This window comes from Malurus melanocephalus, unplaced genomic scaffold (genome assembly GCF_030028575.1).
Source record: "Malurus melanocephalus ecotype Western Australia unplaced genomic scaffold, MMel_1.1 scaffold_1663, whole genome shotgun sequence".
NCBI classification, from domain to species: domain Eukaryota; kingdom Metazoa; phylum Chordata; class Aves; order Passeriformes; family Maluridae; genus Malurus; species Malurus melanocephalus.
In genome coordinates, this window is record NW_026624895.1 from 3,438 (window position 1) to 16,638 (window position 13,201).

Consider the following 13,201-nt stretch of genomic DNA (forward strand, 5'->3'; position numbering starts at 1 on the left):
GGGCAGCTCGGGGAACGGGGGGCAGAGCCCCCTCCTCGCCGCGCTCGGGGTGCGTGGAAGGGGTCCGGGCAGCAGGCGTGTCCGGTGCCGAGGAGCCCGCGATGTCCTCCTCCGGCACACCGGCTGCACCACGGGGCCAAGATCGTCTCCTCCTTTAGGGTGCGGGGGTTGAAGCCGGCAGGTTAATTACAAAAAGAGTGCTAAGAAGTGGTTAGATCCAAACAGGGAACTGTTTTCCTGGTGTCCGGCTCGACCGCGCCGTGCGCGAGCGGCGGCGGGATTGTCGCGGCCAGGAGCGGGAACGGTGTCCGGCTCCTGGGGCGCGGGGCGGGGAGGGTAGTGTGTGTTTTTTTTTCTCTCGTCTCTTAATATACAAACACTGTCAGCACATTCGCATATATTAATTTATTAGTCTCGTCTTTTTTTTTTTGGTTAAACTTGAGGCACTGCTTTGGGAGAAGAGTGGAGGTTCAAAATTAAAAAAAAAAAAAAAATACTAGTGATTAGCCAGCAGCGTTGCCACATGCGGAGCGGGTGAGGCGGCGCCTCGGGGTGCTGGCAGCTCTCAGGCCACGTAGATCRGGGGCCCACGAGCCACGGGGCGCTCCCCGCTCGCCTCCCACCCGGATGCGGCCATGGCGAGGGCAAAGGCGGCCACCTCCGTGGCGCCCTGGGTATCCCCCGCGTATCTGCGCCCGAAACTCGAGGAGGAGTAGGAGGAGGAAGAGAAGGTCATGGAGAAGCCGGAGCCGGTGGCGTCGAAACTGCCGCGCCGGGAGCCTGAGCGGGAGCCRGTGCGAGAGCCCGAGCGGGATCCGGAGGTGGAGCCGGCGCTGCTGATGTTGTAGGGGCTGTAGTAGCCCTTGCTGGACTGGGAGGAAGCCTCCAGCAGCCGCAAGCCGGTCCCGTCCTCGATCATGCTCCGGTCCATGGCGTCCTTGTAGGAGATCTTGAGCTTGGTCTTGGGGCAGGTGAGGTACTTGGAATAGGTGTTGACGTCCCGCAGCTTCTGGGCGGTCCGCGCGTCGATGGTGCCCTTCTGCAGCGCTTCATCCAGGGACACGCGGCCCGGGGCTTCCGGCTCGATCAGACCCCCCGTCAGGTACTGCACCTCCAGGAACCGCTGCCCGGCCTCGTAGTACAGCCAGCCCTTCTTCAGAGCCTGCGCCGCCGACATCTTGGTCTTGGTCCGCGGGTCCTCGAAGCCGTAGAAGGCCTTCTGCGCCAGATTGATGCGGTCCACCATGATCTTGTCAACCAGGCCCTTGTTGACCGCCTCGGCGACGGTGCACTTGTCACCGGTGTTGGGGTCAATGATGCCCCCGGTGCAGGCCTGGGCTTCCARCAGCCGCTGCCCCGTGATGTTGTCCACCAGGTTGCGGCGCATGGCCTCCGTGATGGACACCTTCTCCAGAGTGTCCGTGTCCAAGATGCCGGCCACTGGCCCGGTCTCCTCGGTCGGGTCAGTCCACATGGAGATCTGGGTCCGCGACAGGGCTGGGCTGACGGTGTAGGAGGAGGAGGATCCCACCGAGGACGACCGCGACCGGAAGCCACCCATGTTGCCGGAGAGCATGTCGGCAAACTCGGTGATGGAGAGGGTGCCCGAGCGGTACTGGTCCAGGGCTGATTGGTCGATCAGGCCCTTGCTGATGGCATCATCGATGTCGTACTGGCGTCCCGAGCGCCTGTCAATGATCATCGACTTCACCACGCCGTCGGAGGAGGAGGTGGTGATCTCCTCCCACTCGCACTCCTGCTCCGACAGCTCCAGGTAGGTCTGGTGGTCAATGAGGCCCTTGCGATAGGCTTCGTACACCGACATCTCCTTGCCRGTCTCGGGGTCAACGATCACCACCCGGCGCTTGCGGACGGAGGACTTGGACGAGGTCTTCCTCTCCCGCTTCTTCTCCTTCAGAGGCAGGAGGCAGAGGCCAGTCTCTGGGTCTGTGATGCACCGCTCCATCAGCTGCAGGTAAGTGAGGTTCTCCTCCGTGTTGGGGTCAAAGAAGCCCTTGGTGTCGTCGCTGGGGTCCAGCAGGATYTCGTTCATCTCCTCGTCGAAGAGGCCCCTCTTGTAGGCCACCTCCACGGGCAGCCGGTGGCTCTCCTCGGGGTCGATGATGCCTCCCGTRGCGATCTGAGCCTCCAGCAAGCGGATCCCGTGGTCCTTCAGGATCAGACCCTTCTTCATGGCCTGGAAGAGGGAGATGAGCTTCCCGGTGTAGGGGTCCCGGTAGCCGGTGACGGCCCTCTCGGCGGAGAGCAGCTTGTCCTTGAACTCGGGGCCCACAATGCCCATCCGCACGGCYTCCTCCACCGTCAGCTTGAGGCCCTTGATGGGGTCGATGACGTAGCCCGTGGCCGCCTGCGCCTCCAGGAGCTCGAAGGCGGTGCCGGGCCGGATGATCCCTTTCTTCATGGCTTGGTAGACAGAGAGACGCTCCTTGGTGGAGTCCACAAAGACGCCGGCGATGCAGCTGGTGCCCTCCAGGAACTTCTTTAGGTTCTTAGAAACCTCCTCGACAGAGGTGAGACCCTCCTGGAGGCGCTGGGCCGTGGCCTCATCCATCACCTGCGAGCGGACCAGCTCCTCCACGGTGATCTGCTTCCGCAGCCCCCGGAAGGTGAGCTTCCGCGTGTCGCAGAGCGGGAGCAGGAGGAGCCGGGAATTCTCATCTTTCCGGCACCGTTTCAGCAGCTGMGTGTAGCTGAGCTTCTCATCCGTGGAGGGGTCCACGTAGCTGCGCACCTCGCTGGGCTCCGACAGCATGTCGTACGTCTCCTTGTTGATGAAGCCCCGCTGGTAGGCCACCTCCAGGGGCAGGTGGAAACCCAGGTGAGGGTCAATGATGCCACCGGTGGCGATCTGGGCGTCCAGGAGCTTGAGGGCCTCTTCGCTGGGGATGAGATCCTTCTTCATGGCCTGGAAGAGGGAAATCTTCTGCTCGCTGTACGGGTCTCTGTAGCCGGTCACGGCCCTCTCCGCRGACAGGAGCCGGTCGTGGATCTCTGGCCCCACCACGCCCTTCCTGACCGCCTCGTCAACGGTCAGCATTTCATTCTTGGTGGGGTCGATCATGAAGCCGGTGGCTGCCTGGGCCTCCAGGAGGGAGCGGGCCACCTCGGCGTTGATCAGCCCCTTCTTCAGCGCCTGGTACACGCTGAGCGTCTGCTTGGACGAGGGGACRTAGATGCCGGCCACGCAGCCCGAGCCGTAAAGGTACTTCCAGACCATCTCCACCTCCAGGAGCTCCCGGAAGGTTTTGGAGCCCTGCTTCAGCAGGTTGTAGATGTCCTGGGAGATAATCTTGGCCTCGTAGAGGTCCTCGGCCGTGATGCGGCGCCGGACGTAGTCGTAGGATGTGAGATTCTGCTGCCGGATGATCTCGGTCTTCTCGATGATCTCGATGATAATGATGATCATGCGCTCCTTGGACACGCGGCCCGACTGGAACTCCTCCATGAGATGTTTGCGCTGCTCCTCGGGCAGCAGGTCCGAGTGCATGATCTCCCACAGGGACATGGAGGAGCCAGCCCGGCTGCCCACGGGGATGTCCACCTGCGTCTCCTCGAACACCTTCCGCGTCTCCGCTTCGGTGTACATGTGGGTGGTYTCCACCACTTTGGGCTTCTCGGGCTCCCGCAGAGGCAGAAGGTACAGCCCCGTCTCGGGATCCTCGATGCACCTCTCCTTCAGCTGCACGTAGGTGAGGTTYTCCTGAGTGTTGGGGTCGAAGAAGCCCTTGGTGTCGTCGCTGGGGTCCGAGAGGGTCTGGTTCATCTCTTGGTCGAAGTAGCCGCGTTTGTAGGCCACCTCCACGGGCAAGCGGTGGCTGTGCACGGGGTCGATGATGCCGCCGGTGGCGACCTGTGCCTCGAGCAGGCGGATGCCGTGCTCCTTGACAATGAGCCCTTTCTTCATGGCYTGGAAGAGGGAGATGGTATCCCCCGAGTAGGGATCCTTGTACCCCGTGACGGCTTTCTCGGCCGACAGCAGCTTCTCGTGCAGCTCGGGCCCGACCACGCCAGCCTTCACCGCCTCGTTGACGTACAGCTTACGGTTCTTCACGGGGTCGATCAAGAACCCGGTGGCTGCCTGGGCTTCCAGGAGGACCACGGCAGTGCTGGGCCTCAGCAGGTTCCTCTTCATGGCCTCGTAGATGTTCAGCTTCTCCTTGGTGGCCTCCACGTAAACGCCGGCGATGCAGTCACTGCCGTGCAGGAACCTCCTGACCGCGTCTGTCTCGGAGAGGTCCTTCACCGATTTCTTGCCTTGCTTCAGCTGCTCATATTGGGCTTTACTGATGATACAGGACTCCAGCAGCTCGCTGGCCGGCACCGGTGCCCGCAGACCACTGAAGGTCAGCTTCTCCTGCTTTTTGGTCTCCGCCTCCTCGATGATGGTGATCACGATCTTGATGATCTTCTCGATCGTCACTTTGCCCGTCTTGTACTGTCGCAGCAGCTCCCGCCTGTGCTCCTCTGTGAAGTATTCGGAGTGGATCAGCTCCCAGATGGTCATCGTCCGGCCCTTCATGCTGCCCACTGGGACCTCGATGGTKGTTTTGTCGAAACACTCTTTGGCCTGGCTGTCGGTGTAGACCTCCTCCTGCTGTGACTGGATGGCCTCGTCGGACAGGGGCAGCAGGCACAGGCCGGTCTGCTTGTCACGGTGGCAGCTCTTCTGCAGCTGGGCGTAGCTGAGGTGCTGCTGGGTGTTGGGACAGTAGAAAGCCTTGGAGTCGTCTCGGAGCTCGGCCAGAGCCTTGTTTATCTCCGGGTCCAGGTAGCCGCGCTTGTAGGCGACCTCGAGCGGGAGACGGTGGCTGTTGACGGGGTCGATGATGCCGCCGGTGGCGAGCTGGACGTCCAGCAGCCGCAGCCCGGTGTCACTGGGGATGAGGCCCTTCTGGAGCGCTTGGTAGAGGGAAACCGTCTGACCTGTGTAGGGGTCCTTGTAGCCGGTCACCGCCTTCTCCGCCGACAGCAGCTTCTCGTGGAACTCCGGCCCCACCACCTCGGCCTTCACCGCCTCATCCACAGAGAAGAGCTTGTTGCCCACCGGCTCGATGATGTAGCCGGTGGCAGCTTGCGCCTCCAGCAGGGACAGGGCAACCTCTGGATTCAGCAGGTTCCTCTTCAGGGCCTCGTAGAAGGTGAACTTCTGGCCCGTCGACTCCACCAGGACGCCGGCRATGGCGTCCGTGCCCTTCAGGTACTGCCGCACGGACTCCATCTCCGCCACGTCCTTCACGGACTTCTTGCCCTGGTGCAGCTGGTTGTAGAGGTCCTTGTTGATGATCTTGCTCTCCAGCAGCTCGGCAGCGGGCACGGGGCCCCGCAGACCCTCGAAGCACATCTGGCTCTTTCTCTCGCTTTCCTCCACAACCGTGATGACGATCTTGATGATCTTCTCCACCGTGATCTTGCCGGTGCGGTACTGCTGGATCAAATCCCGCCTTTGGTCCTCGGTGAAGTATTCCGAGTTGATGAGTTCCCAGATGGTCATCGTCTTCCCTTGGAATTTGCCGAACGGAGCCGTCACTGTGGCCTTCTTGAAGACATCCTTGGCTTCYTTGTCGGTGTAGACCAGCTCTCGAGCTTTGGCCGCTTGGTCAGTGAGCGGCAGGAGGCACAGCCCCGTCTCGGGGTCAGTCACGCACCGCTCCATCAGCTGCAGGTAGGTCAGGTTCTCCTGAGTGTTGGGGTCGAAGAAGCCCTTGGTGTCGTCGGTGGGGTCGGACAGGACCTGATTCATCTCCTCATCRAAGTAGCCGCGCTCGTAGGCTGCTTCCACAGGCAGGCGGTGGCTGTTGACGGGGTCGATGATGCCGCCGGTGGCGATCTGGGCCTCGAGCAGGCGGATGCCGTGATCCCTGACGATCAGCTCCTTCTGCATGGCCTGGAACAGCGAGATCTTGTCGCCCGTGTAGGGGTCCTTGTAGCCGGTGACAGCGCGCTCGGCCGACAGCATCTTGTTGTGCAGCTCGGGCCCGATCACCCCCTCTCGCACCGCCTCGTTCACCGAGAGCCTCGCGTTCCGCACGGGGTCGATGATGAAGCCGGAGGCGGCCTGTGCCTCCAGSAGCACCAGCGCCGTGCCTGGGCTGAGCAGCTTCTTCTTCATGGCTTCGTAGATGCTCATCTTCTGGTTGGAGGGTTTGATCAGCARCCCGGCGATGCTGCTCTTGCCCTGCAGGTATTTCTTGATGTCCTCCCTCTGAGAGAGCTCACCCACGCTCACCACACCCTTCGCCAACTTGTCCAAGCTCTCCCTGCTCAGAATGCCGGCGTCAGCCAGCTTCTCCGCCGACACCTTCTGCCGGATGCCGTCGAAGGTGAACTCGGGCTCTCCGTTCTGGGCTAAGCCGTCCACTGCGTCCCGGCCATTGGGGACAGCCTTGACGTCCAGCAGCTGCGTCGTGGTAACCGAGGCCTCCCCGGGCAGGTCGTCCGTCTGGATCATGATCTCACGTCTCTGGGCCAGGGCGGTCTTGTACTCCTCCTGCATCTGCTCCAGCCTCTCCCTCAGCTTCATGTTCTCTTCTTCCAGAAGTTTCTCCTGCTGCTGTCGCTGCCTCTCCAGCTGCTGCAGCTCCTCCTGCTTGTGCCGCACGTTTTCCTCAGCTTCTTTCTGGTGCTTTTTGGCTTCGTCTAACATGGCTTTCAACTGCTGCTTCTCCTGCTCCATCTCCTGCTGCTGCCGCTCCTGCTCTGCCTTCAGGTTCTGGGCTTTGTTCACCTCRTCTTTAAAGAGCTTCTCCAGCTTCGATTTCTCCTCCTCGATGAGCTTCTCCTTCTGCAGCAGGGCATCCTTCTCTGTCAGGAAGCTCTGCTGAAGAAGCTGCGTCTCCTGACGGAGCTGAGCCTGCTGGGCCACCTGCATCTGGGGTGGGAGAGAGGACAGTGCGGTCAGAMAGCCAGCAGGGCAGCGGGGGACTGGGGGTGGGCTGAGGCAGGGGGAATGGGCAGCAGGGCTGTCACGGAGCCACAGAGTCACCCACGCACTCCCAAACACATTGGGTTTGAGTTAAGGAGCAGAGCCGGGGTTAGGGAGCCACACACAACACGGGGCAGGGTGAGCAGGGGCAGGACACGAGGCAACGCCCGGCACGAAGGCTGGGAACGGGGCACAAAGAGGAAACACGGGGCGGAAGAGGGTGGTGGGGATCCCCCCTCCGTGGAAGGAGGGGAGGCGGTTGGGGTCCCTCTCCGACGCTGCCTGAGGGGTTTGCTCCACATCCCTGACCTGCATGGGGAGTCCTGCCCCGCCATCCCCAGTAACGGTCCTTGGGGRCCTGTCCGGGGATGGCGTGGGCCGGCCGGACAGAGGGACGGCCACCCCGTGTACCACCACCGCTAAGGGGGACCCAGTACCTCCTCTGCCTTCTGCTGCAGCAGCGCCGCCTCCTGCTTCAGCTTCTCCTTCTCCTTCTCCAGCTCGGCGATGGCCTTCCGCAGCTTTTCCGCGTCCTCGTCGCTCTGGTGCCGCTGGATCTCCAGGGTTTGCACCATCGCCATCTTCTCCTGCGTGGCCAGCTCSGTCTCGTGCAGCCTCTCGCTGATCTCCTCGGCCTGCTTCTTGAACCGCTTGGCTTCCTCCTCGGCCTTGGCCTGGGCATTGCTCATCTCCGCCACTTGCAGCTTGAGGCGCTCCGCCTCCGCCGTGATGTCCAGCTGCCTGCGGCGCTCGGCCTCCAGCGTCTTCTGGAAGCCCTCGGTCTCCTCGGCCAGGCGCTGCTGCATCTGCTCCTTGTCCTCCTGCAGCTTCTTGGCGTGCTCCTGCGCCAGATCCTTCTGCTTCTGCAGCACCTCGGCCTCGGCCCGCAGCCGCGTGGCCTCCTGCACCGCCTGCATCTTCTCCTTCAGCATCTTCTCCGCCAGCGCCCGCTGCTGCGCCAGGTCGTCCTCGGCCAGCTGCCGCATGCGGGCGGCCTCCTGCGCCTCCACGCTCAGCCGGGCCACCTCCTCCGCCACCTGCTTCATCTTCTCCGCCTCCTCCGCCAGGAATTTCTGCGTGTTGTCCTTGTCCTTGAGGATCAGCGCCTTGTTCTCCTCCTCGATGCGGCTCTTGAGCTTGGCCAGCTCCTCCATCTGCACCCGGACCTTGAAGAGCTCCTCCTCCACCTGGGCCTTCTGCCGGACGGCGTCCGTCACCTCCTCCTTCAGCCGCTGCAGCTCCTCGTCCAGGATGCCCTTCTGGTGGTCCGTCTCGTCCAGCTGCAGCTTCACCTTGGTCAGCTCCTTCTCCACCTGCTCCTTCTGCCGCAGCGTCTGCTCGGCGAACTTCTTGTGCTTCTTCATCTCGGCGTCGGCCAGCTGCTTCTGCCGCAGGGCCGCCTGCTCGGCCTGCGCCCGCTTCGCCGCCTCCAGCTCGGCCTCCTTCCGCAGCTTCTCCGCGTCCGCCTGCGCCTGAGCCTTGGCCTGCGCCTCCTCCTCCGCCTGCTGCTTCAGCCGCTCGGCCTCCTCCACGCGCTGCCGGGACAGGCTGGCGTCCTGCTCCGCCTTGCCACGGGCGAACTCGGCCTCCTCGGCCGCCCGCCGGGCCCGCTCGGCCTCTTCGCGGAGCCGGTCCAGGAGGCTCTGCTCCTGCTGGCGGGTCTGCAGCAGCTCCTGCTCCTTCTGCTGCACGGCGGCGAGGTGCGCCTTCTCCTCCGCCTCGATCCGCTTCTGCGCCGCCTCCCGCGCCAGCTGGATCTGCCGCTCGGACTCCTTCTCCGCCAGCTCCTTCTGCCGCCGCGCCTCCTCCACCATGGCCCGAAGCCGCTCCACCTCCTCCAGGGCCAGCCGCCGCTGCCGCCCGGCCTCCTCCTCGGCCGCCAGGATGGCCTGCACCTTCTCCTCGGCCTCGCGCCGCCGGCCCTCCTCCTCCAGCACCAGCGCCCGCTGCCGCTCRGCCTCCCGCTCCGCCTGCTCCCGGCTGCGCTGCACCTCCTCCGCCTCCCCGCGGATGCGGTTCAGCTCCCGCTCCAGCTCGCTCTTGCCGGCCGAGGCCTTCTCGAAGCTGGCCTTGAGGGAACGGATYTCCTCCTCCACCTGCCGCCGCTGCCGCAGCGTGTCCTCCACCAGCCCCTTCTGCCGCTCCAGCTCGCTCTCSGAGGAGCGCTTCAGCAGGGCGATCTTCTCCTCGATGTCCTGCTTGTGCTGGGCYGCCTGCTCCTCCAGCAGCTTGCGCTGGTAGGCCTCGTCCTCCGCCAGCCGCCGCAGCCTCTCGTTTTCTGCCTCCTTCTCCTTCAGCATGATCTCCGCCTCCGCCTTCAGCCGCGAGGCCTCGTTGATGGCCGCCAGCTTCTCCTTCAGGATGCGCTCGGCCTCGGCCCGCTGCTGGCTGGCCTCGTCCTCTGCCAGCTGCCGCTGCCGCTTGGCCTCCTCGGAGAGGGCACGCAGGCGGGCGGCCTCCTCGGCCAGCTCCCGCAGCTTGTTGGCCTCCGCCTCCAGCCGCTTCTTGGACTTCTTGCTGGTGGAGCGCGACTCCTCCTCCGTCTTGGCCTTGCTCTCCAGCAGGACCTCCATCTCTGCCCGCAGCTTGGCCAGCTCCTCTTCCAGCTCTTTCCTCCTCTGGATGGCCTCGTTTACCTCCCCCTTCAGCCGYGCCAGCTCTTCCTCCAGGAGCAGGCGCTGCTGCTCGCCGTTGTCCATCTCCGCCTTCAGCCGGATCAGCTCCTGCTCCGCCGCCAGCTTCTGTTGGGCCGTGCCCTCCGCCAGCTCCCGCTGCTTTTCCAGCTCTTCCTCCGCCAGGTCCTTCAGCCGCAGGGCCGCCTCCTCCGCCTTGGCGCGCTTGCGGGCCTCGCGCTCCGCATCCTCCTTCTGCTTCTCGGCCTCCTCCTGCGCCAGCGACTTCTTGTGGGCCACCTCCTCCGCCTGCAGCCGCAGGCGCAGCGCCTCGTTGGCTTTCTGCCGCCAGCGCTCCAGCTCCTTCTCGGCCTCCTCCCGCAAGCGCTCGGCCTCCAGCTGCTGCCTCTTCAGCCGCTCGGCCTCCTCCTGCAGCTGGGCCACCACGTCGTGCTCCTGCTGCAGCGACAGCTCCAGCTGCGCCGTCTTCTCGGCGAAGGAGAGCCGCTTGCTCTGCAGCTCGGTCTCGGCGCTGCGCTGGGCCACCTCCTGGGCCACCTGGATCTGCCGCTCCTTCTCGGCCTCCGCCTGCCGCATGCGCCGCTCGGCCTCCTCCGCCTGCAGCCGCAGCTGCTCCAGGTCCGCCACCGCCTTCTGCTTCTCGCGCGCCGCTTCGCGCTCGGCCTGCACCTTGCGCTTCAGCTCCTCCTCCGCCTCCCGCTTCTTCTGGCTCTCCTCCTTCACCTGCCGGCGCAGGCGCTCGGCCTCCTCTTGCGCTTGCTTCTTCTGCCGCTCGGCCTCCTCGGCGCGGGCCCGCAGCTCCTGCAGCTCCGTCTCCGCRCCCTCCCGCTGCTTCTCGGTGCTCTCCAGCTGCAGGCGGATGAGGCGGATCTCCTCCTCCACCTTCTTGCGGTTGTACTCGGCCTCCTCGATCAGCTTCTCTTTGGACATGATCTGGTGGTCCGAGTTCTGCCGCAGCTGCATCAGCTCCTGCTGGATGTTCTGYTTCTGCTGCTCGGCGTCTACGGCCACCACCTCCCGCCGGGTGACCTCCTCCTGCATGCGGAGCTGCAGCTCCCGCGCCTCCGCCTCCGCCTGCGCCTTGGCTTTGGCGTGGGCCTCGGCCAGCTGCCGCTGCTTCTCCAGCTGCGCCTCCACCTCCGCCAGCCGCTTCCTCTCCTCCTCCTTCAGCTTCTCGGCGGCTTTCTGGAGGGGAAAGAGGGTGCAGGGGACAGAGAGGGGAGAGAGAGACAAATCACAAGGGATGCGATCGCGCCGTGGCGTCGATGCTGGCCCAGCCGCGGCGCTGCCAGGACAGCGGAGGGGCGGCGGATGCGCGTGGAATGGCTTCGGCCCCCGGGCCGCCGCGTGAGCCAGTGGCGGCGACGCCAGCTTCCAGAAGACGTGTGGCAGGACAGGGGACACACGACAGCACAGGCAGACAGGCAACAGGAGCCAGACAGCAGTGCAGGAAGCCACGTTCCAGAGAGAAGGGACAGAGAGCGAGCGGAGCCCAAGCGATGAAGACGATGCCAGCAGCGTGCACGCCACCACCACCACCGCGGCTCCCCATGCGAGGGGACCGGCACAGACAGCCCCTGCCGTGGGGAAAGGAGAGAGACGGCCGGAGCACCAGGAGCAGAACAGAGGGGAGCGGTGCCAGGGCGGTGCCAGCAGAGCCTTCCCTGCTGGGAAAGCCTCAACAGGAGAGAGCAGTTCAGTTCAAAGCTCTCCCAGCCCTCTCCGGGCAACTGGGAGCAAGCTGTGCCAAAGGGCCGACGCGGCTAACGCCCGGCTCCTGGCTCGGGGCCATGCCACAGTGCGCACCACATGCACCGTGAGCGCATGCAGGRCAGCCTGACCCCACACCACACCACACCCCCGGTGCCGGAGCAGCACAGAGGCAGAGGAGGGTGAGGAGGAGAGGATGAGCCGCGAGGGAGAGGCAGAGGGTGCCGCGGGGGAGAGAGGGCATGCGCAGAGTGAGTACCTGGTGCAGGGCTGCCAGAGTCATCCTTGCTTTTTTTACCCTCCATCATTAGATCCCCACCAACACAAATATTCCCCCAAGAAATAGCGCTGGCAAAGCAGCTCCGAGGGCAGAAACCGAGAGTTAGAGAGGTTACACCAGAGCCCGCGGGCCGGCGCCCGGCACAGCAGCATGCGCAGGCAGGTGCTGACTGCACTACGTGTATCTGGGAAGTGCCTCCTACCACCACCAATCGCAGCAGGGCCAGCTCAGCTCAGAGACCCCCGAGCTGCACCCCGAGCCAGCAGCCCTGCTCCCGGGAGCCCAGCAGGGAGCAGGAGGTAAAGGCTGTGGGCTAGTGTTAGTGATGGGGCCAGAGTCACGGCTGTGGGCCAGTGTTAGTGATGGGGCCAGAGTCACGACCGTGGGCTAGTGTTAGTGATGGGGCCAGAGTCACGGCTGTGGGCCAGAGTTAGTGATCGGGTTGGAGCCACGGCCATTGGTCACTGTTGGTGATGGGGCCAGAGTCATGACCGTGGGCTAGTGTTAGTGATGGGGCCAGAGTCAGGACCGTGGGCTAGTGTTAGTGATGGGGCCAGAGTCAGGACCGTGGGCTAGTGTTAGTGATGGGGCCGGAGCCACGGCCATTGGTCACTGTTAATGATGGGGCCAGAGTCATGACCGTGGGCCAGTGTTTGTGATGGGGCTGGAGCCATGGCCATTGGTCAGTTAGTGATTGGGTTGGAGTGACGGCCATTGGTCACTGTTAGTAATGGGGCCAGAGTCACGATCGTGGGCCAGTGTTAGTCATGGGGCCAGAGCCATGGCCATTGGTCACTGTTAATGATTGGGCTGGGGCTGGACCCACGGCCATTGGTCACTGTTAATGATGGGCCAGAGTCACGGCCACGGGCCAGTGTTAGTGATGGGGCTGGAGCTATGGCCATTGGTCACTGTTAATGATGGGGCCAGAGTCACGGCCATTGGTCACTGTTAGTGATGGGGCCAGAGTCACGGCCATTGGTCACTGTTAGTGATGGGGCCAGAGTCACGGCCATTGGTCACTGTTAGTGATGGCATTGGAGCCATGGCCGTTGGTCAGTGTTAGTGATGGGGCTGGAGCCACGGCCGTGGGCCAGTGTTAGTGATGGGGCCAGAGTCATGACCATTGGTCACTGATAGGGCTGGGAGTCACGGCCATTGGTCACTGTTAGTGATGGGGCCAGAGTCACGATCGTGGGCCAGTGTTAGTCATGGGGCCAGAGTCACGGCCATTGGTCACTGTCAGTGATGGGGCAGGAGCCACGGCAATTGGTCACTGTTAGTGAGGGGGCCAGAGTCATGGCTATGGGCCAATGTTAGTGATGGGGCCGGAGTCACGGCCATTGGTCACTGATAGGGCTGGGAGTCATGGCCGTTGGTCACCGTTAATGATGGGGCTGGAGCCATGGCCATTGGTCACTGTTAGTGATGGGGCTGGGGCTGGGGCTGGAGCCACGGCCATTGGTCACTGTTAGTGATGGGGCCGGAGTCATGGCCATGGGCCAGTATTAGTGATAGGGCCAGAGTCACGGCTGTTGGTCATTGATTGGGCCAGAGCCACGGCCATTGGTCACTGTTAGTGATGGGGCTGGAGCCACAGTCATTGGTCACTGTTAGTGATGGGGCCAGAGTCAC

At 63.8% G+C, this 13,201-nt stretch overlaps 1 protein-coding gene across 1 annotated transcript in view; it reads right to left on the reverse strand.

Annotated features, from left to right (window-relative positions):
- Positions 1-380: 380 nt before the first annotated feature.
- Positions 381-13,201, reverse strand: part of PLEC (plectin) — a gene marked incomplete at its 5' end in the record, with an annotated part of 23,651 nt that continues 10,830 nt past the window's right edge. The window contains 2 exons of the mRNA XM_057388200.1: positions 381-6,889; positions 7,381-10,761. Of these exons, the coding sequence (XP_057244183.1) occupies positions 566-6,889; positions 7,381-10,761 (9,705 nt within the window). The remainder of the gene's footprint in view (positions 6,890-7,380; positions 10,762-13,201) is intronic.